The sequence below is a fragment of the Kryptolebias marmoratus genome, unplaced genomic scaffold (assembly GCF_001649575.2).
Source record: "Kryptolebias marmoratus isolate JLee-2015 unplaced genomic scaffold, ASM164957v2 Scaffold50, whole genome shotgun sequence".
Classification (NCBI taxonomy): domain Eukaryota; kingdom Metazoa; phylum Chordata; class Actinopteri; order Cyprinodontiformes; family Rivulidae; genus Kryptolebias; species Kryptolebias marmoratus.
Window position 1 is genome coordinate 2,837 of NW_023665784.1, and position 25,574 is coordinate 28,410.

The following is a 25,574-nucleotide window of genomic DNA, read 5'->3' on the forward strand; positions in this document are numbered from 1 at the left end:
GGGGGGTCCAGCATTTCCTTACATGTTGATGTTGGAGACCAGCAAAGTTTCCACTACAGTCTGACTAAATTCAGAGTTTTTGCTGCCCACATTTTGAGTGACCAATATTTGAAAATCACGGCCAATTTTTATGCACACAGCTTGTAAATTTGTATTCTAGACTGTGAATACTATTTTGATGCCTACCTCAGCCTGCTTTGTACCCATCTTGGCAGCTTCCACCATGGTTAGGATTTACACTTCAGAGATTAAGATTTGGACCAGTTTTTAATAACTCCTGGTAATAATTAGCATAATTAGTTAGGCCTGGACATGGAGCTCCTGTCTCAAATTGCAGAAACTAAAGGTTTCAAACACCTAAGACTGAGAATATTTTGAGGGAAAAAATGTGTCACAAAGCTTCTTGAACATATTTAAAATCCAAGTGAAACCAAAAATCCTCACGTGAGGAAACTGAGAACCCCAGCAAAGGTTTTGAGACATTTTAGAGACACTCTTGTGAAAGCTCTTTGTCAACAAGTGTCCAACAACTGCAGCCCAGTGAGATACCACATTAACTGGAACTTTCTTAATTTGGCTGGTTTACTTTGTTTTAAAGCCAGATGCACAGGGACGCCTTCATCAGCTGAAATAAAAGACGTGGACAGTAACCTGCAGTCATGTTCATCTGTTTTTACCTTTATGTCTTCTACAGGATTCAAATAAACTATTTTAAATATTTTTTTCTTCAAAGCTTAGACAGAGCAACAAAAATACATTTTATGCTGACTTAGCAAACAGTTTTGCTTTTCATTGTTTAGACTTTAGTTTGTGAGACAAATGAAACTCCTGTTCTGTAACAGAGAATCCAGCAGATGATTAGACACTTTAAAGTACAGTCACTTTCTCCATCAAAGTCCAAACATAGATTTATCAGAAAATTACTTTTATATTAATGTAAAACTACTATTTGGTTCAAATATAAACTCCTTCCAAAGGAAGTTCCCACTGAAGTTTAGGAGAACATGGTTCTGAGTGGGGGGTTAACCATGTAACATCAAAAATATTCAACTCTAAAGGCTTTGGTAATGATGACTCTGCACTCCAATAAACCAAACCTTCCAAGTTCCAACTCACAAATAAATCCTTATTATTAGCTTCAAAGTGCAACAAATAAAAACTACTAACATATGTTTAAACCAACAGGGCGTGGGCAGAGTAGAAAACAAAGAGTGAGCTCAGCAGACCACGGATGGGGGGGTGTTGGGGGGGTCAGATGACCTGGCAGCAGCTGGCTGGAGCTGAGGTACAGAGCAGACCATCTCTGGACCTCCCCTGGATGTTCACAGAGATGCTCTTCTCACACAGAGGTAGTTGCAACACGCCATTTTTCAGAGCGCTCAGGTTGCTGTGAACATGCCTGCTGGGGGAGCCTGCCTTCAGGCCGGGGGGAACGCGGGGCACTGCTTTGTGTTGGTGGGTGCGAGGAAGGCCAGTGGTGGTGGTGGGGGGGAGAGTGATGGAGTCCAGGCTCCCACTGGAGCTTATGCACATCCTCCAAGATGATTTCTCCTGAATTTTCACACTGCGAGGGTCTATAATGAACTTCCCTCCACGCCCCCCCCTGCCGCTGCGATGCTGCTGCAGCTGAGAGCTGAGGCACAGGCTCATCAGCTTCAGACCCTTCACCAGCTCAGAGCTGCGACTCGCCGTGCGGGACGGCTGGGACACAGAGCCCAGGGAGGGCTTTGTGGTGCTACTGTTGTTACAACAACTGGAGGGGCTGTCTTGTCCTCCTCCTCTCCCGCTTCCCCCTCCACCACTACCACCACCTTCTCTTCCTCCATTACCGCCTGCACCAGGAGGACTGCCCTTGTCAGGGCCAGAGGAGCCCCCTCCCTCTGAGGTGGGTTTGCCTTGCCCTGAGCTGCTACCCCCTCCATTCCCCCCCTCGCTGCCAGGTGGCCCCTCACTGCTGTCCCTCCTGTTCCAGCTGTAGCTGAAGCCTGAGTCTTTATCCAGCCGCCTCCGATGGCTCTCTGAGTCATCGTCACTCGTCTCAGAGCTGGAACACGATGACCCCCTCCCTTGACTCTTGCGTCGGTGGTAGCGCTTGTGTGAGGGCCCCGGGGAGGCTGCCCCCGAGCTCAGGCTGCCTCCATTTCCAGCCATGTTCATCTTGAGTCGGCTGAGTTTGGGTGGCAGCCCCTCATCCATGTCGAAATCATCGTCTGACTCCCCCTCCTCTTCAAAGATCTGGTTGAGTACCGGGGCACTCTTCCTGGAGGTAAGGCGGTTGGTGATTGAGGGGGCCTTCCGTCGCAAGATCACTTGGGTAGGAAGGGGAGACAGGTCCTGCTCTTCCTCCTCCTCTTCATCCTCCTCTACCCTGAAAATCAGAAAGGAAAGTTTAGTCAAACTGGGATCACAGGATTTCATTCAAGCTAAAAGTGATCATTAATGACTCAGCTGTTCATTTGTTTGCAGTCAGAATATTTGTTTATCAGTGAATCTTTAAATCTTTTGTCCCAGCACAGAATTTGGGACATCCAGGAAAGTGTAAAATCATTATCTGGAATAAGAAAATATTTTCTGTACTCTGTACTATTCATTAAATGACAAAGGTGTCAGACCTGAATAGGCAGATTCTCTGCTTGGCTGCTGCTGACGTGGAGGGGTTAGGGGCTCTGCTGGTCCCAGAAACAGAGGCAGCAGCACAGGCTCCCTGTGATGACAAACACAGGACAGAGTAGCCACATGCATTACAGTGTAATAAGAAACCAGAACATCCTTCTGTCAAATTCACAACACTCTCCCTTCCATCTGATGATGCACAAACAAACTGTGAGATAGTGACAGCTGTTCTGTTAGAGCTCAGTGATGGAAACTGCTCAGAACACAGCACAGAAACCTATTTAACCAATCAGCCTGCTTCACTTCCATGCCTGTACGTCACAGGTCCCCAACCCCCGGGCCTTTGGGTCATTTGGTACCAGGCCGCACAGAAAGAATAATTAACTTAGTGTTTCCTTTTATTCGGAGTCTGAATGATATTTGTTTTGAGAGCCTTAATTGTGTGTGGCCTCCACGTGCCTGTATGACCTCCCTACAACGCCTGGGCATGCTCCTGATGAGGTGGAGGGTGGTCTCCTGAAGGATCTCCTCCCAGACCTGGACTAAAGCATCCGCCAACTCCTGGACAGTCTGTGGTGCAACATGACGTTGGTGGATGGAGCGAGACATGATGTCCCAGATGTGCTCTATCGGATTCAGTTCTGGGGAACGAGCGGGCCAGTCCATAGCTTCAATGCCTCCATCTTGCAGGAAATGCTGACACACTCCAGCCACATGAGGTCTAGCATTGCATGAGGAGGAACCCAGGGCCAACCGCACCAGCATATGGTCTCACAAGGGGTCTGAGGATCTCATCTCAGTACCTAATGGCAGTCATGCTACCTCTGGTGAGCACATGGAGGGCTGTGTGGCCCTCCAAAGAAATGCCAGCCCACACCATTACTGACTCACTGCCAAACCGGTCATGCTGAAGGATGTTGCAGGCAGCAGATCGCTCTCCACAGCATCTCCAGACTCTGTCACGTCTGTCACATGTGCTCAGTGTGAACCTGCTTTCATCTGTGAAGAGCACAGGGCGCCAGTGGCGAATTTGCCAATCCTGGTGTTCTCTGGCAAATGCCAAGCGTCCTGCACGGTGTTGGGCTGTGAGCACAACCCCCATCTGTGGGTGTTGGGCCCTCATACCATCCTCATGGAGTCGGTTTCTAACAATTTGTGCAGACAGATGCACATTTGTGGCCTGCTGGAGGTCATTTTGCAGGGCTTTGGCAGTGCTCCTCCTGTTCCTCCTTGCACAAAAGTGGAGGTAGCGGTCCTGTTACTGGGTTGTTGCCCTCCTACGGCCTCCTCCACATCTCCTGGTGTACTGGTCTGTCTCCTAGTAGCACCTCCAGCCTCTGGACACTACGCTGACAGACACAGCAAACCTTCTTGCCACAGCTGGCATTGATGTGCCATCCTGGATGAGCTGCACTACCTGAGCCACTTGTGTGGGTTAAAGAGTCCGTCTCATGCTACCACGAGTGTGAAAGCACCACCAACATTCAAAAGTGACCAAAACATCAGCCAGAAAGCATAGGTACTGAGAAGTGGTCCGTGGTCCCCACCTGCAGAACCACTCCTTTATTGAGTGTCTTACTAATTGCCAATAATTTCCACCTGTTGTCTATTCCATTTGCACAACAGCAGGTGAAATTGATTGCCAATCAGTGTTGCTTCCTAAGTAGACAGTTTGATTTCACAGAAGTTTGATTTACTTGGAGTTATATTGTGTTGTTTAAGTGTTCCTTTTATTTTTTGGAGCAGTGTATATAGCACTCATTTCAGAGACAATTAGTCAAAGTTTTTTTTTTTAAATCACTGTCTTTTTATTAAGGCTTTTTCCTTTTATGCATACAAATAAGAACATGTGGGCACAAAGAAGTCTTACAGCAAAAACAAAACAAAAGGATACAATAAAATAATCCCTACAAAATAATCTCATTCACTCCTACCCTGGTTACTGCCCTAGGTCTGCACACTGCATTCTTACCCCTGACAAGGGAGGGCTCATTTTATTTCACCTGAAGTATCATTGTATATTTTGAAATGCGTCAAGAAAGGGGCCCCATGTTTTTTTAAATTTCCCAGTAGAGTGTTGGAGAGAACATCTTATTATTTTTTCTAGTCTCAAGCACAACATAAGGTCATATAACCACTGTTTGTGAGTTGGAGGAGCACTGGCCCTCCATCTAGTTAGAATCACGCGCCTCGCTAATAGGGAACAAAATGACAACACCCGTCTTTTAGAGGCTGGTAAAGGTACCTCCTTACCACTGATGTTAAAAAGAGCCAAGAGAGGGCTAGGTGTTACTGTAACTCTGACGAACCTGGACAGAGTATGAAAAACATCTGTTCAGAACTGACCGAGACTGGGACAGGACCAGTACATATGAATTAGTGTGGCCTCAGAAATTTTGCATTTGTCACAGCATGGGGTGAGTTCTCGATAGATACGGGACAGTTTGCTTTTGGAAAAGTGGGCTCTATGTACCACTTTAAACTGAATGAGACAGTGATGCACACACAGAGATGTTTTATTAACAAATTTGAGTATAGAGGCCTATATCTCATCTGGAATGGTTGTGCCCAAGTCCTCCTCTTATAAAGTTTTGAGTTCGGGTGAGGAGGTCTCTGTCATGTTTAACATTTGATTGTAAAGCCATGAGAACAGTCCTTTATGGGACGGGTTCAATAATAGGATGATTTCCAACAATGTAGACTCTGGCAGAGAAACTGAGCCTGAAAGATGGGACTGAATAAAATTTCTGGCTTGTAAATATCTGAAAAAGTTGGATTGTGGTAGACCATACTTATTACTAAGTTGTTCAAATGATGCCAATTTCTTCCCTATGAAAAGGCCCTTAAAATGAGTAAGACCACCCCTGTGTCACTCCAGGACCACCCCATCCTGAACTGATGGTTTAAAGAAATGGTTAAGTGTAATGGGGCTTAGAGGGGAAAAATTGTGGAGTTTAAAGTATTTCATAAACTGGCCCCATATTTTCAGTGAATGTTTCACTACAGGATTAGATGAGGAGAGTGAAAGTGGGGAACAGAGCCGGTATAGATATATTATTGTTGCTGTGTAATTCCATAGTCACCCAGTCAGGGCAGTCACTCAGGTTATGGTAAAAATACCAGAAATGGGGAGGGCAAGCCCACTTTTGGTAAGGTTCAGCTTATACACGGAGAGCTGACCAAATTGGCTAAATAAATTGAGGCCAAAAGAAAGTGAAGTTGATGGCTTGGAGATAAAAAGTAAAAGGTCATCTGCATACAGGGACACCTTATGTTCCATGTCATTTCTCCAAATGCCAGATATCGCCTTACTGGTACGTAGTGCAATGGTGAAGGGTTCTATGGCCAAATCAAAAAGAAGGGGGCTAAGAGGACAGCCCTGACGGGTGCCTCTTTGTAGTTTAAATGGTTTTGAGGTTTGGAGATTAGTACGAACTCTAGAAGATGGCTGGTGATACAATAGTTTAATCACTAAAATGACTTTTCCCCCAAAACCAAATCTGCTAAGGACTGCAAAATGGTCATGGAACTCAACCCGATCAAAGGCTTTTTGCACGTCAAGAGACAACACACTCAGCCGAATCTGTGGCACCGGAATAAACAATATTAAGCAGCCTTCTCACATTAAAATATGAGTGCCGACCTTTAATGAAACCTGTTTGGTCTTTTGAAATAACTAATGGTAGGAAGGTTTCAAGTCTATGGACAAGAATTTTGGCCAAAATTTTGACATCCGTGTTCAGGTATGTATGAGGCGCATTCCATTGGATCTTTTCCTTTTTTTGCAATGAGTGTGACACAGGCTTCGTAAAATGACTGAGGGAGGGATCCTTTTTTAAAGGTAAGGGTGGAACTAAGCTGAACAGAAAATAAGGCTGAAAATTGTTTGAAAAATTCTGAGGGAAGACCATCCGGACCTCGGCACTTGCCAGATTGCATTGAGTTTGCTGTTTTTATTTTGTTTTTTAATTATGTAAAGCACCTTGAAATGCCTTGCTGCTGAAATGTGCTATACAAATAAAATTTGATTGATTGATTGATTGATTGAGGCTATTGCTAGGGAGACTTCTGACTGAGAGATGGCTTTGTCTAACCTGTTTTTAAGTTCTGGTGAAATTATGGGGATCTGAAGTTTTGCTAGGAAATCATCAATCATGTTAGAATTGGTCTGTGATTGTGAGCTGTGGAGCTCCTAATAGAAGTCCCTAAATGCATCATTAATTTTTCCATGATCTGTAACTATATTGCCAACTTGTTTTTGAATTTTAGGATTAGTTTGCCTTGCCCAAGAGCCATTGAGTAGGGTTACTAATAATTTATCAGGTTTGTCACCATACACATAGAATTTGGATTTGTCATTTGTCAGCTGAGTGTGTTGTCAGTAAGTCAAGCCTTGTTTTAAGTTCAACACACCTTTTAAAAAGTTCCAGACACTGATTATGAGCATATTTTACATCAGTCTCTTTGATTTGTTGCATTAGGTTATTCTGTTCACAAGTGGACTGTTTTTTTTTTTTTTGCTGTGTAGGCAATAATCTGGTCTCTGATGTAGGCCTTAAAAGGCATCCCATACTACAAGGCCGGAAGTCTCCTGGGAAGAGTTAGTACCAAAAAGAAATGCATCTCATCTTGAATAAACTTTAGGAAGTTTTCATCCGACAGCAGGGTTGAGTTGAAACGCCACTGTTCAGCCGTTGGGGAAAAGTGAGGAAAAGACATGGACAGAGTGAGTGGGGCGTAGTCTGGAATAACTGTGCTCTGGTGGTCACAGGAGCGGATCCGCTGTAGGCATTTAGTATCCATGATAAAGTAGTCAGTTCTTGAATAAGTTTTGTGTACGTGTGAAAAATATGAGTACTCCCTCTTATCAGGGTTTAAACTACGCCACACATCGCACACTCCATATTCAGATAAAAAAGGTTTGGATGACTGATGCAGACTTGCTTATGACATTACTTTTAACAGATGAGCGGTCCAAAGCTCTGGCCCCCCTAGGACCAGAGAGTATTTATTAAGATCGGGTAAAGAAAAAAATAGTTTAAAGAAATGCACATCATCTGTACTAGGAGCATAAACATTCATCAGGGCGACTAAAGTGCTGTACAGTTTCCTACTCACTATAACGAACCTGCCATGTTTATCAGCTACCACTTTATGGGCCTCAAATGGAATATTCTGGCTGATCAGTATGGAGACCCCACGTGCTTTAACTTGAAAAAGGGAATTAAATTGTCGTCCTCTCCAGCATGTCAGGAGACGCCTGCTGTCAGAACTCCTGATGCAAGTCTCAGAAACGCCACAGCTATATTTAGTTGTTTAATACGGGAGAAAACCTTCCTTCTTTTTGCTGGATGGTTTAAACTTTAAACCTTTGCCATTCTAACTTACGAAGTTTAAATGCTGACTCAATTTCAGAAATAGAGCATGTGTGCTCCCTTACTTTGATAGGTATGACATATCAGTGTGGCAGGTAGAGATTAAAACAAAAGAGATGAAGAGAAAATTAAGTGACTGTGTGGGACTGGCAGTGACTTTAGCCCATCCCCAGGACCCCCACCACCAAAAATGGCTGCCAAAAAGAAAAGATGGCATCAAGCCCATCAAACTTAACATTCTTAGAGTTTTAATCTTCCTGTACCTAATAGCAACCTTGGTATCAGAAAAAGCAGAACAACCTATAGCAAACTAGTGCTAGTTACTGCTCCTAGTGGGGAAGTGTAAACCCTTCACAGTGTTATTAATCTCTGAGACAAACTTTAAAGGCCACCATGACCACAGTAGGAAAATAGGAATGTTAGAACAGAACTTAATGTAAGTACAAAAAGTAACATGAAAGGGGGCTCCAGTTTGCATAGAGCAGGTGTTATACTGTTAAGCCACAAACAAAAAGGTATTTATGGAGGTACCTTTCCATTCATAAAGTCCAATATGATGTCAGGAATCAGTTCTTTCAGTAATACGATAACAGATTACGACCAGTGTACAACTGAGCATCGAGAAGGAAAAGCAACTATGTCTGTCTCCAGAGCAAGCTCTCCTTCCATGTGTCTTTTTACCTTGCATATAGTGCCACTGTTTTTTTTTGTTTTGTTTTTTTCAATTTTTTGCTTATTTTATTGTCTGTTCTGATCCTTTTAATTTATTTTTTTCCTTATTTATTCAAAAAAGAGCAAACATATAGATATACATTAAACAAACAAACAAGTAAAACACAAAAACAACAACAAAAAAAAAAACAACAGAACAATCAATTAGTGCCACAACAATGATAAAACTTAATAATATATGAATTAGGATATACTTTCCTTTTAATCTTGGCAGTTGTTTCCTAATATGAAATATTTTTTCTAGTCTTAGTGTCTAGTCTTAGTCTTAGTCCTAGTGCGCCAGAATAAATACGAAATAAAGAATAAAAATTAAACATTATGAGTCCTATTATTTAACTCATTCATTTCCTTCTTCTCCCCAGGTCCTTGCCTCCACTGTGGCATCAGTTCACAAAACATTCTTACCATATTCAGTCTTGTAAAGCCAGCTGCTGAATTTCAGCTCAACTAACCATTTTTGGTTAAACCCGCTCGTTCCATGTTTATTCCTGTGGCTCTGACAACATGCTAACTCCAGGTAGCTGAAGGAGGCTCAGCCTCAGGGCTCATTAGAGTCACGCAGGACCTTCGTGCAGGGGCGGGGACAGCGCGATTGTGTCACTGTTGGCGCGCACCCTCGCGTGGTGAGGTAGACAAAGGTAGTGGTTTTGGGAGAGCAGGTGAAAAAAAAAACGTGTATAAAAAATGACGTATTTATAATAAACAAGCGGAGCTTAGCCTGGGGGCAGGCTCACCAAAGCCTGGCGACCCGCCAAGCTTATAAAACGCTGGAGGAAACCCTGGTTGCTCCATTGATATTTGTTGTGTAAGTAAATCTAGCCATTGTGAAATACTACTTTTTTTCTGTTTTTCCAGTTAAGCAGTATCGTTTTCTTGGCCACAAGCAGTGGGATTTGGATCTGTTTGGAGTTTATGTTCAGTTCATCTAGATTACCAAGTAAGCACACAGAGGGGGATAGTGGGATGTTGTGGCCAGAGATTTGAGACAATTTGGTGATTATTCCTTTCCAAAGGTTTTGTATTGGCAGACAAAACCAAAATGCATGGAGGCAGTCATCAGTTATATTGAGTGCACAATGTGTACAAATGTCTGACTCTATAAGTCCCATGATGTGCATCCTATGCTGTGTGAGGTATGTTCTATGGATTATTTTATATTGTATCAATTGTATCTTGGTATTATTGGACATACTAAAAATATTATGGCAGACATTCCAAAACTGGTTATCTGTATGAATGGTAAGATCTTTTTCCCATTTAGTGACCGGAAGTTGAGGTGTATCCTTAGTTGAGGATATTAGTTTATATAACTTTGAGTGTGTTTTTAGAAACTTTGCGATTTTATTAATGCTACCAAGTAGAGATTGTTGTCTTAGGTAAAAGTTATTGATGTCTATTTTTGATTTGATGGCTAGTTTTAATTGATTATATTGAGGAAACCGTTTCCTATCAGTTTTATATTTATCAATGACTTGCTGCAAAATGTTAGGAAGTTAAGATCATCAAAAATGTGATGAAGATGTGTGATGCTTTTTTCCTTTCATTTAATTCCAGACAGAGGTAATTTATTTACAGTGAAATATGGATTATTCCATATGGGCATTTGGGTTGTAGGTGAAAATATAGAACTTTTTTTATTTTATTGATTTTCCACCAGGCTGTCAGAGTTGCTGCATTTGCTGGGTTTTTAAAACAATTGTGATGTCTACTTGTGTTACTAATAAATGGTAAGTCTTCTATTAATATATCTTTACAGCCAAATTGTTCGATGACTAGCCAAGGATGAGAGTGGTAGGTTGGATGTATCCATCTGATAAGGTATTGTAACTGATTAGCTAAATAGTAATGATAGAAATTTGGTGCTTCCAAGCCACCTTGGAGTTTTAACTGTTGCACTGTTGTTAATTTTATTCTAGGTTTTTCATTTTTCCAATAAAATGTTGTAATAATTGTGTCCAGAGTAGTAAAAAAAACTGCTGTGGGCTGTATGGGGATCATATTAAATAGATAATTAAGTTTAGGTAATGCCACTGTTTAAGTAGAGACGTTGTTCGTTTGTGGGTCCTCCAATGATTTTGGGAGCCTCTTGATGTATTGTTGAGCCTCCTCCACCCAGCCGAAAAACTTTTTGGCACTGCTGGGCTGCGTTATGTGGAGCTGGGCTAGGAAGAGAAGAGCCAGCTTCAAGCCCCGCCTGTAAAGCTCCATCATGATGACCATGTATTCAGCATGCTGGCTGAGGACGTCTGGGCTGTAGTCCTCACAATACGAAGAGACGTGCCTCGGTAGTTGAGCCTCCCTCTCCTCCTGGCTTCCCGGATGATGAGGTCTTTGGTCAGGTACCAATGCAGGCAAATGATCACCAGCTGAGGTGGACGTCCTGCGGGTTGTTTAGCTGCGAGGGAACGGTGCGCTGTATCAAGCGCTGGTGGAGTCTGGAGCACCTCTTTCCTAAATCAAGGTTGGAGAAGAAATGAGTGGGGTGCCCACTTTTAGTGTCTTTAGGTAGACCTAGGATGTGGATGTTCTGTCACCTGCTGTGACTTTGTCGTTTAACTTGACATTGTCTTCAAGGAGAGCAGCGGATGAGTCGCTGGCTCAGATCCTCTGTTGCGAGCTCTAAGGAGGAGACTCGCTCTGCCTGTTCCTCCAGGGCCTGTCGTACCTGGTCTAGCTTGGAGCTAAACATGTTGGCTGAAGATTTGAACTTAGATATCAGATCTTCCCAGTGCTGCTGAAACAATCGTTAAGCTAGCGTCCTCCTTCTTCTTCTTTCGCGCTGTTACAAGCCATGACCAGTAGGTAAAAAATGTTCAAAACACTAATAAAGATGTTGTTATTGCACCGGCGGGCGGCATAAAAGTAGCTCCCTGTGCGGTGAAATTAGTTAAAAGGTTGAGTTTTACCGGAGCAGTTTGTTGCTACATGTATCCTGTTTGCATGGCAAACCAGAGGACGAAAGTTTTTTTAATGCTGATACTGTTATGGCTGGTCAATAACTTTGACGAAGGGTTGTTCTCTCAGTGGGGAAAAGTAATAATCTGGTCTGTTCCCTCAGTACAATTACATATTCCAATAAGTACTGCTAAATGAGATGAAAACCTGTGCTGAGGGTCCCACGGAGTCCATCGCTGAACTCTCTTCCCGTCGGCCCAGTTCCATCATGCCTTTTGAGCGATGTCCGTTGAGCAGGTTCTCTGCGCTGCGAGCAGGAGACTGGGGACCCCCACAATGAGAGATGGACGAAGATGCCAAAGTGTCCTCTATGTCCTGGTGCATGTCCATTCTGGTAGGCCACGACTGCCTATAGGGAAAAGACAGAGACAACTCAGCTTTTTTCTGACATTGGAAAATTGTTATTTATAAACTCTTAGGTGTATTAAGGCTGAAAGAATTTGGTCTTTCGAATCATTGCACAAAAAAAAGTTATCACTGCAAAGAGATTTCTGAGGTAATTTTTTTCAGTACAATATTTGAAAGAGTTAAAACACAACCACTAATTTATGTGTTACTGTACATGACAGCTTGAGTGAACAGACTAGTTTTAATTTGTAGGACAGTAATAAATGCAGCTCAAAGAACCTGCAGCAGCAGTTATTGTGTAAATACAGTATTTATATTTTGAATAAAAATATAGGGGTTAAATGACTATTAGCAGGTAGAACTAACAGTGAGACGAAATCCTACAAAACATTGTTTCGGTAGCATCATATAAAAAAAACACCTGACAAACAAATGACAAGAGAGTGCAAAAAAGAAAACTAACAGAATTTTTAGAGTGCTTGAAAAGATCTCAGGTCTGTAATGGCCCAGTCACAATGTGTATGTTACAGAATCCTGACAGTGTAGACGTACTGATGTGGGTGATGCTTGAAGAAATACAGAGAAAACACAACCTAGCTTGCTTGTATTTCAGGCCAATCATAAATAGTCATAATATTTTAAAAGGGAAGAGGTGAACTGTTTTTAAAAATTAGGTGACTTCTGAAGGCAGTTGGTTGAGCTAGATTTTAGTTACAGGTATCGACTAAATACAAATGCATGCCACAGTTTTCAGACTATTTGCAAAAAGAAAAAATAAATTTAACCATGTATAATTTTCTTCCACTTCACAATAATGAGCTACTTTGTGTAGATCTATCTTAAAATATTTGAAAATACTTTGAATTTGTAATGTTGGAAAATGTGGAAAGGTTCAAGAGTATGAATACTTTTTCAAGGTACTGTGCATCATTCTATTGGTAAACAGAAGTTTTAAACAAATTCAAAATCTTTTCTATTTAAAGAACCCTTTATAAAGTAAAGAGCAAAATCTAGGGAACCGTGCCAGTCTTTTGCGAGCACTGCTGTTGTACTGCGTCTTCTCTCTTCCTCTGCTTCCCTGCCAGCATTGTTCCCGGTTACAGCGAAGAGAAAATACTTGGACAACTAAGTGATATAAACTAAGATGTCTTCTTAGTTTACTAATGTAAAATTATTGACTGGATACTGACTTCCATCCCTAATGTCAATGAGAACAAAGAATATTGTTGGGATTATCAGGAAAATTGATGGAAAATTATGATCATTCAGAAACAAAGGCTGAGCAAAGAGTATTTGTATAGTTCAGAGTATTTCCTCTTCTCCAGGTGCCCTGAGCCCAGCAGGTGGAAGCTCAATTAACCCAGAAATGGAAATGAAGCCTTTGGAGATCTAACCCAGTCTTAAATACTGAGCTCTGTAAAGTAGAGCCAGACAAGCTGCAGAGAGAGGCACTGGAGCAAGATGGGTCAATTACTCTCTTCTGGGTTCTCCCTTTTTGACACACAATCTTTATTTCAACAAGCTGTGATGTTTTGTTACTAAAGAGTCTTGATATCTGCACATGCATGGGAGACTTTGCTGTTTAATTACAAAACAAGGCTGTGATAGTAAAGGTGAAGATGTTACCTGAAGTGGGCCTTTATGTTACTGGGGCTGGATGAGCGGGTCTGGACCTCCTTCTCCTGCTTCTCCCTCAGAATCCTCTCTGCTAACAAGTAGTATGTGGCTGTTATGTGGTTGTATTTGTTGGTCTCCAGGGCTCTGCAACAAAACATATAACATTATGGCCTGTGTACAAATGTAAAGTACTCTGTAGAACATCTGAGGGGGATGTAACCGGGTGGAAATTTTGACCAAAGTAACAGATCGGGGTTTCACAACACAAAAGTGGTTCATGTCTACACAGGTGATAGTCAAAACCTAAAAATACTGGGTGATATTATTAGTAATAAAGTCACAGTTCTTATTTCTACATGATTTTACTCATATGGAAAAAAAGAAATGCTAACAAAAAGCAGTAAAGGAATTATCTGTCTAGCAGGTTGTGTCATACTATTTATGCAGTTATCAAGTTTTAGTTTACCTTTCTCCGAGCACAATATTTAGTTTAGCAAATGTCCACAACTGCATTTCACGGTGACAGTGTCAGCACAAAAAGCATCAAACAATGCAACAATGACTGCGGCTCAATATACTTTGGATACAAATGGTTCCTGCACAAAGAAACAAGCTTTCTGAACAACAAAATATGATTAATGAGGGATTCTGCAAAGAGAAACAAACAAATTACCTGACAGTGACCTGTGTGCTTTTACAGTCATATGAAAAGGTTTGGGCACCCCTATTAATCTTAATTTTTTTATTTCTTAATATTTGGGTGTTTGGATCAGCTATTTCAGTTTGATATATCTAATAACTGATGGACACAGTAGTAATATTTCAGTATTGAAATGAGGTTTATTTGACTAACAGAAAATGTGCAATATGCATTAAAACAAAATTTGACAGTTGCAAGAATGTGGGCACCCATATCATTTTACTGATTTGAATACCCTTAACTACTTTTCACTGACTTAGTGAAACACATAATTGGTTTGGTAAGCTCATTAAGCTTTGAACTTCATAGCCAGGTGTATCCAATCATGAGAAAAGGTATTTAAAGAGGCCAATAGCAAGTTGTTCTTCTATTTAAATCTCCTCTGAAGAGTGGCATCATGGGCACCTCAAAACAGCTCTCAAATGATCTGAAAACAAAGATTGTTCAACATAGTTGTTTAGGGGAAGGATACAAAACGACTCAGAGATTTAACCCGTCAGTTTCCACTGTGAGGAAATGGAAGACCATGGGAACAGTTCTTGTTAAGCCCAGAAGTGGCAGGCCAAGAAAAATATCAGAGAGGCAGAGAAGAAGAATGGTAAGAACAGTCAAGGGCAACCTACAGACCACCTCCAAAGACCTGCAGCATCATCTTGCTGCAGATGGTGTCACTGTGCATCGTTCAACAATTCAGCGCACTTTGCAGAAGGACAAGCTATACGGGAGAGAGATGTGACAGAAGCCTTTTCTGCAAGCACGCCACAAACAGTCGCTTGAGGTATGCAAAAGCACATTTGGACAAGCCAGCTTCATTTTGGAATAAGGTCCTGTGTGAAACAAAGATTGAGTTGTTTGGTCATAAAAAAGGCGTTATGCATGGCAGCATTCCAAGAAAAACACTTGCTACCCACTGTAAAATTTGGTGGAGGTTCCACCATGCTTTGGGGCTGCGTGGCCAATGCCGGCACTGGGAATCTTGTTAAAGTTGAGGGTCGCATGGATTCCACTCAATATCAGCAAATTCTTGAGAATAATGTTCAAGAATCAGTTACGAAGTTAAAGTTATGCCGGGGATGGATATTTCAGCAAGACAATGATCCAAAACACTGCTCCAAATCTACTCAGGCATTTATGTAGAGGAACAATTACAATGTTCTGGAAAGGCCATCCCAATCCCCAGACCTGAATATCATTGAACATCTGTGGGACGATTTGAAGCAGGCTGTCCATGCTTGGCGACCATCAAACTTAACTGAACTGGAATTGTTTAGCAAAGAAGAATGGTCAAAAATAACTTCATCCAGGATCCAGGAACTCGTTAAAAGCTACAGGAAGCGACTAGAGGCTGTTATTTTGGCAAAAGGAGGATCTACTAAATATTAATGTCACTTTTCTGTTGAGGTGCCCATATTTTTGCACCTATCAAATTTTGTGTTAATGCATATTAATAAATATACATTAACTTTAATTATAAATAACCATGACAACAATTGTTAAACGTGAAGAACCCCTGAAGTCCAGTAATAGCCAGAACCATGTAGACCGCCCGTAAATCCACCGGAGGTAAAGCTCCCAGGAAGCAGCTCGCCACCAGAGCCGCCTGCAAGAGCGCCGGCGGAATGAAGACACCTCACAGCAACAGGCCTGGTACCATGGCTCTCAGGGAGATCCACCTCTACCAGAAGTCCACCGAGCTGCTCATCTGGTAGCTGCTCTTCCAGCGTCAGGTCCGGGAGATCTCCCAGGACTTCAAGACCGACCTGAGCTTCCAGAGGTCAGCCATCATGGCCCCGCAGGAGGCCAGCAAGGCTCACCTGGTGGGACTCTTTGAGGACACCAGGACAGAGGACACATCGGGACAGACCGCTACAAGAGACCCTTCCTGCCCACTGCCATCAGCATCTATAACAACTCTTTAACTAAACCAGGATTGTGAGCTACAACAACATTTAATTTCCCTTTGGGATTATGAAAACAACAAACAGATCTGATTGTCTCCTCTCAGTTTCAGATTTGGGTTTTACCTCTGCAGACCGCATTTATAGTGTATAGAGGTGGGAACAACATGAAAACCAGAGAACTGTCTATGGGTGAAAAACAAAAAATTAAAAAGCTGAGAGACAAGGGAAAATCTATCAGTTATTGTATAAACATTGGCCACAGTCAGTCCAACCATTTAGCTTGTACCAAAGAAGAAAGAAACCACTGGTGGGTGTACTCAGTACCAGACATCTAGTGGAAGAAGCAAAGAAAACATCAGCAGTTGTGAACAGAAACATTGTAAAAGATTTGAAGAAAATCTTAAAACAACTGTTAGTGTCATCAGCAACAACCTCCAGAGGGCAGGAGAGAAGGGATTACAATCTACTGTTTGCACAAGTCTTCATCGGCAGAAGTACAAAGGCTGCATCAAAGATGCAAACCACTCATTAGAAAGACGAACAGGAAGGCCAGACTGGAATTTATCAAAAACAGAAACAAGCCTCAAAACATCTGAGACAAAGATGAATCTTTACCAATGTAATAAAAAGGCTAAAGAACAATTTGTCTGGTTGCATCCTTATTTAAATTGGCAAACTGATTAGGATGTCCTTCATCATGCAGCAAGATAATGATCCAAAGCACACAGCTAAAACAACAAAGAAGTTCATCAAGAGCAAGAAGTGGAAGGTTCTACACTAGGGTTACAACTTTTTTACAACCTCTGTGTCCTGCATCATAAAGTGATGAACTTTTGCTAGAAAATGATGAAAATCAACTTCTTTTTGGTACTGGACAAAAAAACTTCACCCATGGATGCATATGAAATTTTCTCACTGAACCAAATTTTTCTTGGATTTCCAGAAATCCTGTCATTTAAAAGCAGACTCTAGTAAACTAACACAAGCTTGTATATCAGTAACTTTATTCTGAAAAATGCACTTAATGAGGTATTTAAACACAGTGAGTAGACTCAGTGAAAAGTGAAGACATTCAGCAGCAGTTGTTGGAAAGAATGAATCTCAATGGCAAGTTGTCCTTATTGTTGCAGTTGGCATGCAATTCCTGCATGATCTTGATGGCACATTCACAGCATTGATTGCTCCTGCTTATGGCCAAACATGAGGGCTCACGCTTCCAATGTTTTTTCTAACATTTCAGGGCTGTTTTGTTTGGTAGCTCTGCGTAATTTTCTGCTCTGTATATCTGGTCACTGAACCAGTGATCAGCCCAGTCATAGGAAATGAACTGACAAACAGCTTCCAACCGCTTTCTTTTGTGTGGCGGGAGGAAGAATGCCAGGAGGGCTAGTATTGCCTGTGAATGCCACCTGGCATTACTGATGTTAGGAATCTTTTGAAATTTGATGAGTGGTAGGCGTTTGTTCTCATGGAAGTATCCAAAAGCATTAGTCAAGTGGTGCAGAAATTTCATATCATCCCGCCACCCAGCTGTTTCTACAATTGCATGATTTTCATTCTTGAAAGCTTTCTGGAGGTCATCATACTTGCTGATGACATCTTGCACAAAAAAGTATTCAGTGTTTGGTGACTTTGTAACACCACCCAATTCATGATCCATTACAATGCGTAAAATTCTGTCTAAGACATGATGTTGACAGCTGATGAATTGTGGTTTGGTATATCTTTTCTTTTCAAATTATTTCTGCAACCTCACAATCACACCAGTCTTCTGTCCTGTATTCACACTTGTTGTATCAGCAATCATCATGGAAATTGCTCCTCAAAGATGGAATTCATCTAAGACACCTTGAAGTCCTTCAACAATGGTTGCAGCGTTACCATCAGGAAGCTGAAGAGCTGCTAGTTTAATTTCATGTGATGCATTCTTGAGGACCACTGCTTGGTACGAGTACCCATCCAAGTGCTTGCCGTCAAAATGCAAACTCCACTTCTCATGCTGCAGTGTGTCTATTTGGACTGAAAATGAAACTGAAACTCTTGAGTACCCTTGGATTAACTTCTTTGAGTGTTTAAAAGCCTTTTGGTGATGAAGAACTGGCTGATGCTAATTTGCTGTAAAAAAAATTGTCCGCATCCCATTATGCTCCATTGTAAAATTTCATAAAGTCCCATGGGTGAACTTTTTTTAAGGAATCAGTGAAAAAAATGCATTTTAGTATTACAATCATAAAAGTTCATCAAAATATGATGCAGGAAATTAAATTTGAGAAAAAAAGTTAAAAAGTTGTAACCCTATTCTACACTGACCAAGTCAACGTCCAAACAAACAACAACTGAAAGAGGCAGGACTGAAAGGCTGGAAACACATCACAAATGAAGAATGTAACAGTTTGGTGATGTCAGTGGCTCACGGGCTTGATGTGGTTATTGCTGCAAACAATTTACAAATAGATATTAAGTTTAATTCACCTTAATCTATTTTAAGTTCATCTGTTTCAATACTTTTACTCACCTAAAAATTTAGTGTCCAGTTACAAAAAAATGTTATCTTCTAAATTGTGTATCTGATGCAGATGTTAAAGCCTTGAAACTGGATTAAGATCTTATGACTGTAGGGGACACTGGAGCTCAGTAAGCTGAGACTCATCAGACTAGAAAGTGTTTTTTTCAATGTCTTAGTGTCCAATTTAGGTGTTTTTGAATTGTAGCGTTGGTTTCCTGTTCTTAGTTGACAAGAGGTGTGGTCTTCTGCTGCTGTAGCCCATCTGCTTCAAGGTTGGACATGTTGTATGTTCAGAGATGGTATTCTGTAGACCTTGTTTGTAACAAGTGGGAATTTGAGCTACTGTTGCCTTTCTGTCATCTCAAACCAGTCTGCCCATTCTCCCCTTTTACATTAATAAGGTATTTTCATCCACACAATTGCTCCTCACTGGATATTTCACCATGTCTACATTCATAAAGGCATTTATGTAAACAAGCAACTGAATAGGTGGACCTAAAAGTGGTCTGTGAGTGTAGTTTGGTTAATAAAAGCTCCAACACGGACACTTTTACCTAACCCTAACTATTACCATTTTTTCCGGTCTATAAGGCGCACCTAAAAGCCTTCAATTTTCTCAAAAATCGGCAGTGCGCCTTATAATCTGGTGCGCCTTATGTGCACTTATATTGCACAGGTCATTTGGTCTCACACGCGGGTCGTACGTTTGCGCGCGCTAGTCGTTGGGTCTCGCACAGGGGTGATTCGCTATCGCACGCAGCTCATTGGGTGTCGCAGGCGGGTCAGTACGTAGAGCTTTTGTCTGCTTTGGCGCTTCATACTTCGCTGACTTAAAAAAAAGAAGAAAAAAAAAAAAAAAAAAAAGAGTCCAACATCTTTTGACCCTTTCTCCTTGACATGTTGTATGTAAGAGGTAGAGAAAAGTAGCGGTTTTGGCATGTGGGTGAAAAAAAAAAATGTGTATAAAAAATTTGGTATTTCACAATAAACAAGTGGAGCTTAGCCTAGCAGGATTATAATACACTGGGGGAAACCCTGCCATGCAACTGCAGCATTTGTTTTTGTCATTTACTTTAAAATATATTTATATATTATCCATCCATTTTTACCGCTTATCCGTGGTCAGGTTGCTGAGGCAACAAGTCCAGGAGCGAAACCCAGAAACCCCTTTCCCCAGCGGCTCTACTCCAAGCTCGTCCCGGATGACGGAGCTCCTCACCTTATCTCTAAGGCTGAGACCAGCCACCCGAAGAAGGAAGCTCATTTTAGCCACTTGTATTTGGGGTCTCATTCTTTCGGTCATTACTGAGAACAAGGCTCAGATCCGCCGATCCATCTCCAGCTGCGTCCTACCATCACTTGTGAACAAGACTCCTAAATACTTGAAGTCCTTCACATAAGGCAGAGACTCATTCCTGATCCAGAGTGAGCATTCCACACATTACTGGTTGACAACAATGGCCTCGGACTTAGAAGAGCTGGCTCTCATCCCAGCTTCTTCACATTTGGCTGTGAACCACCCCAGTGCACGCTGAAGGTCATGGCCTGAAGACCCCAACAGAACCACATCATTTGTAAAAAGCAGAGACAAGACCCTGGCGTTCCCAAACCAGATGCACTTCTCTCCATGCCTGTCCATGAACACCACAAACCGGATTGAAAACAAGGGACAACCCTGGTAGAGTCCAACCTGCACCAAGAATGAGCTTGACTTTGTGTCAAGAATGCGGACACAGCTCCTGCTTTGGTTATACAGGGACCGGAGAGCCCTCAAAAGCAACCCAGGCACCCCATAGCCCCGCAGCACCCCCCACAGAATACCATGGTCGTAAGCCTTCTACAGAACACATGTAGACTGGAGAGTCAAACGCTCATGACTGTAAAGATAAAGGATAAAGGATCTGAATCTTGCAGAACAAAGGCAAAATATTTTCTAGTTGGGATGGTTCAGTAACTGGAATTACACAACAAAAATGAGAAAATGATTAACTTTATAAATTTAAGCTGTAATGGATATTTTAAAACGCTGAATAAGACAGACTGAAATGGACCCGTTTAAACCCATCATGGTCACAATGAGCTAGCTGCAGTTACAATGCAACTAGCAAGTTAACATGCTTTATTAATGAAAACTGGAGACAAAGTATCCCTCCTCTGCTCTTGCTTCTACAAACACAACTGAGTTGTGATACAAACAAACACAAGAAATGTTTCAAAAGTCACAAGTGCAAAATGAGAGTTGAGCGTGCGTAGCAACAGATTTGAGAAGTTGTGTTCACTGACCAGCAGTAGTAGTGGGAAAATTGACACATGTAAATGCAAATGTCATTTTATTTTTTTACAACTTTACATTCAGAGCTTGTTTGTGTGAAATTTTTTTCGCAGATGACAATTTTACTCACAAGTTCAAATTGATATTACATGTATGTGACTATTTGTAACAAGTAAATATTTAGCTGTACAACTTCTTACATCGTAATGCACAGATCTTTGCATCCAAAATACAAGTGTGGATGTTTTGAAACATACCTACCTTCATACATGACCCCGTGGAATATATATATAATATATACAATAAAATGGACATAGGTAAACCAACACTGTGGCACTATGAGGAGGTGCACATGTTTCTGTGTTTGTTGGGTGACAACAGAATTCAGACAGAGAGACTATTTATGGGCTCCAACTGGCAGAAGGTGAGGGAGGGTGGCCTTGACTCGTCATTTTTGGGAATAGAATATGAACACACAATAGTTCTCATTTTTCTATACTTAACTAGACATGGAAAATACTACAACCAGATTCTACATCCTTCCATACTTTTAAAGACTCCATAGGAACCCCAATATAAATCGGAGCCTGACTTTCTTTAAAGACAATATTATTTGCTGTTTTTAGAACAGGTTTTCATAATCCTTCTTAATACGAGTAAATTACAGTTTTGTTTGGATTTTATTATTCAGAAGGAATTACCAGGAAACAATGTGATGAGTTTATCTTTAGTATGTTCTGATTGTTTTTAGAGCTGGTTAGAACCACTGTGGTCACTGTAAGTAATAATGCACAGTGTCAATCACAGGACAACAGTCTGAGCAGATTTATGGTGCATTATATTCATCTAATCAAAGATGGTGTTGATGTTATTTATATTCATGATTAAGCTGTGTAAAACCTGTCAAAGCACTGTTTTACGGTTGTAACTTTTCAAGAGATTACTCCACAAAAGCCACTCAAATGGCTCTAAAATGTGGTAATGCCACAAAAATAAAATAGTTCAGATATCTGAATGTGCTGTTATTTGTACAGAAACCTCAGCAGACCTGCTGATGTCCTGTTTGTAGCTCACTGACAGCCCTCTGTGTGTGTATCTGCATACAGAGTGGGTAATTGACATCCGATCACAAGAATGCTTTGTAGCTCACATTTAATTGACAAGATGTGGATTACCTAAAATGAATATAAGACAAACTTACTCCACTATAGCCTCTCGGTCAGCAATGTCTCCCAGCACCATGCGCTGGATGATGCTGTTGTGCTCCTCTTCAGACAAATGCTTGTGGGAGATGAGAGGGGTACTGTACTTGGTGGCAGGCGATGGATCGACCCCCTGTAGCCAAGTGTGGCTCTCAATCTCCTCTAAAGAAGCTCGACGCTTTGGGTTCCTCTGAAGCATCAGGTCTATCAGGCTTAAGGAAGAAGCAAGGTAGAAGCAGAAAGGAAGACGGTGTGTGGGGGGTTTTGGGGGGGGTTGAGGAGAAACACAAGGAAAATTAATATTTGTATTTTATATATGTACACAAACTAACAGCCAGTATTGAATTAACCAAAGAATAAAGTCTTGACTTATTGAAGGTTTTGATTTGTAATTTCAGCTCTTTGTACCCTGGGCTTCACTGTCATATTCAAATGTTTAACTTTGATAACACTAGCTACTGTAACTTTAAAGCAATAACATTAGAATTACATTTCCTGACTAGAAAAATAAAGTTCCAATTATGATAAGTCAAGTTTTTTAAATGGGCTAAAACAAGACAAAGGTTAAGAAGAGCAATAATTTTTCTTAGGTTAAATGAAATATGTATCTTCTGATCAGAATTTGCAGTTTATAGCAAAGCAAAAAGGCAATCACAAAAGAAAGTTGTGGCTTCTCCTTAAAGTACAATAAATGCAGCAAGATTTGAAGGCAAAGCTGAGGAAGAAATAGAGACGATGAGACTGGATTCTTACTTTGAGCTGCTGAAGCTATTTATTTTTAACTTTACATTTGAATTACTTGTTGTATCAAATCAAATCAAATCTATTTATATATCACATTTAAAAACAACTGGTTGGCCAAAGTGCTGCACGCAAAAACAACAAATTACAAATAACAATTTTAAAAAGTAAGTAAAGTAAGTCAAGTATTTACTTAACTTAAAAAAATAAATAAAAAACACAGAGGACAAAAATAAAAAACAACATAAAAACAGCTCTTTCCTCTGTTTTTATAATGTATTAAAAGCCAGTGAGTACAGATGAGTTTTAAGAAGAGACTTAAAAACACCAAGAGTTGAAGCCTGTCTGATCTGAGGGGCAGCTGGTTCCACAGTTATGGAGCTACCACTGAAAAGGCCCGATCACCTCTGTGGACCTCAGGACAACAAAACAAAAATGATATTAGATATGAGGGATCTAGAGGGCATAAGACATAAGGCTGCAGGAGGTCAGACCATTCAGGTCATTAAAGGTTAACAATAAAACTTTAAAATCAATTCTAAAACGAACGGGGAGCCAGTGAAGGGAAGCAAGCACTGGGGAGATATGTTCACACTTTTTTGTTCGTGTTAAGAGACGAGCTGCAGCGTTCTGAACCAGCTGTAGTCGTGAGAGGCCGGCCTGGCTGACACCAACATACAAAGAGTTACAATGATCCAGTTGGGAGCTAATGAAAGCACGAATCACCTTTTCTAAGTCATTAAATATAGGAATGGTTTCACCTTAGATAAAAGTCTCAGTTTAAAAAGGGATCTTTTTACTTCAGGGCTAATCTGTTTCTCAAAGTTAAAATTTGAATCAAGGACCAATCCAAATCTTTAACATGAGATTCTGCACATCACTCTGAGCTACCTAGATCTAGTGGAGAAGAACAACTATGATTTCCACTTGGACCAAAAATAATAACTTCAGTTTTATCTTCATTGAAGTTAAAAAAAAATAGGGCCATTCCAGTTTTTACCTCAGCGAGGCAATCAAGCAGTGGTTGCAGTGAGAAAGAATAAATGTGCTTTAACTGAAAATAGATCTGAGTGTCATCTGCATATGAATGAAATGAGATGTGAAATTTTCTAAAACTGGAACCTAAAAGGAGCATATAAATGAAAAATAAATTTTCAAACATATGAACTCGAAAAGGTGATAAGGTTATGTTTTTTCCAGAGCTTTTGAGTTGACAGTGACTTAAAACACTCAAAAATATACTCTCAAGCACAGAAAAATTGTATGAGTGCCAACACATTTCCTCTATAAAGATCACTGGGTGTGAAAGAGGATATGTTCATAAGAGAAGCTTAAAAATGACTAACTTAGACTTTAAAAATGCATGCTGCTAGATGTTTTAAGTCCCTGTATGACTTCTGCTAAATGTGCTATCCTCACGCTAATTGGATGCTAACTTGTACACAATGTAAGCGCACTTGAGAGTAGCGTTATGAACTCTCACACCAGAGTAAACTAATCAACAGCAGGTTCAGACTATGACACTTGTTTAATCACACAATGATTGTTTTTATTTTTTTAATCAAAAACAAAATGCTCTGAATCACAAACTGATCTCAGGCTGTCGGCCTGTAAGAAGTTCATACATAAAGGACAGAGCACATTCACAACATCACGTTTAAAGTACAAATTCCAGTTTCTCATCTCCTTCTCTGTGGAGATGTCCTCCTCCTTTTGCCTTTCTTTTAAAATTAAAAACAGTTAGGACTGCTGCTGGCAAAAGGTCCTGTTTTTTTGGCGTGAAGTCAGTCCACTGCATTAACAAGGGTCAGAGCTGTGCTTCTCTTTGAAGTGATCCAAACCAGAGTTCTGATAGTAAATCCCACATTGGAGCTTATGGATCCAAATCTGCGAAAGGTTTTTATCTTTCAGGAAGCCAAAAAATGAAACTCCACTGGTATTTTCTGGTCGGTTTGAACAATTAATACCAGTGAACTAAACTACTCATTTCATCAGTTCATCCACTCACTGATGAATTACTGAATGCTGTGAACCTCAGCAGCTCTGTGGACGTCACACATCAGGGGGGTCACAGAAAAAGCCAAAAACACCTGAGTGGCTTCTTCAATGTTCAGTAAAAATATATATATATACGATTTATTCATTTTTTTATTTTACAACAAGCATATTTTAGGATTTTCTTTCAACTGATGTTGGCTTCAAAACTCTTCTGTTCAGCTTTAATACATCTATGCTTGTACTCAGCCCATATGTAACTACTGAATAGTACAAGATTTTTTTTGAACAAATAAAACTCTTCAAATATAGTTGTTTTTTTTAAGAGTGACCTTACCAAGATAGTGTCTGTACATGTTAAATGAAACTTATAAATGAACTAATAAATGAGCTAAAACATGCTAGTATTCCTATTTAAATGAAATCACAATAGTGCTGGGCAATCTAACGATACATATCGTGGGGATGATAGAAAGTGTCTATCGTGATATATTTTCTTCTATCGTCTCTATCATAATTGTATCAATGATTCATGTAAATATTTCATAACGTAGGCTACGACGAATGTATTAGTGTTGTCACTTTGCAGACATTCAGTTTATATAAGTGATAAATAA

General features: G+C 40.7%; 1 protein-coding gene across 1 annotated transcript in view; it reads right to left on the reverse strand.

The window, feature by feature from the left end:
• Positions 1–6: 6 nt before the first annotated feature.
• snrka (SNF related kinase a) overlaps positions 7–25,574 on the reverse strand; it is a 46,192-nt gene continuing 20,624 nt past the window's right edge. Inside the window, exons 4-8 of the mRNA XM_037974429.1 lie at positions 22,221–22,433; positions 13,650–13,784; positions 11,823–12,024; positions 2,613–2,704; positions 7–2,368 (exon numbers count right to left, since the gene is read on the reverse strand). Coding sequence (XP_037830357.1) covers positions 1,252–2,368; positions 2,613–2,704; positions 11,823–12,024; positions 13,650–13,784; positions 22,221–22,433 — 1,759 coding nt within the window. The 3' untranslated portion in view covers positions 7–1,251. The remainder of the gene's footprint in view (positions 2,369–2,612; positions 2,705–11,822; positions 12,025–13,649; positions 13,785–22,220; positions 22,434–25,574) is intronic.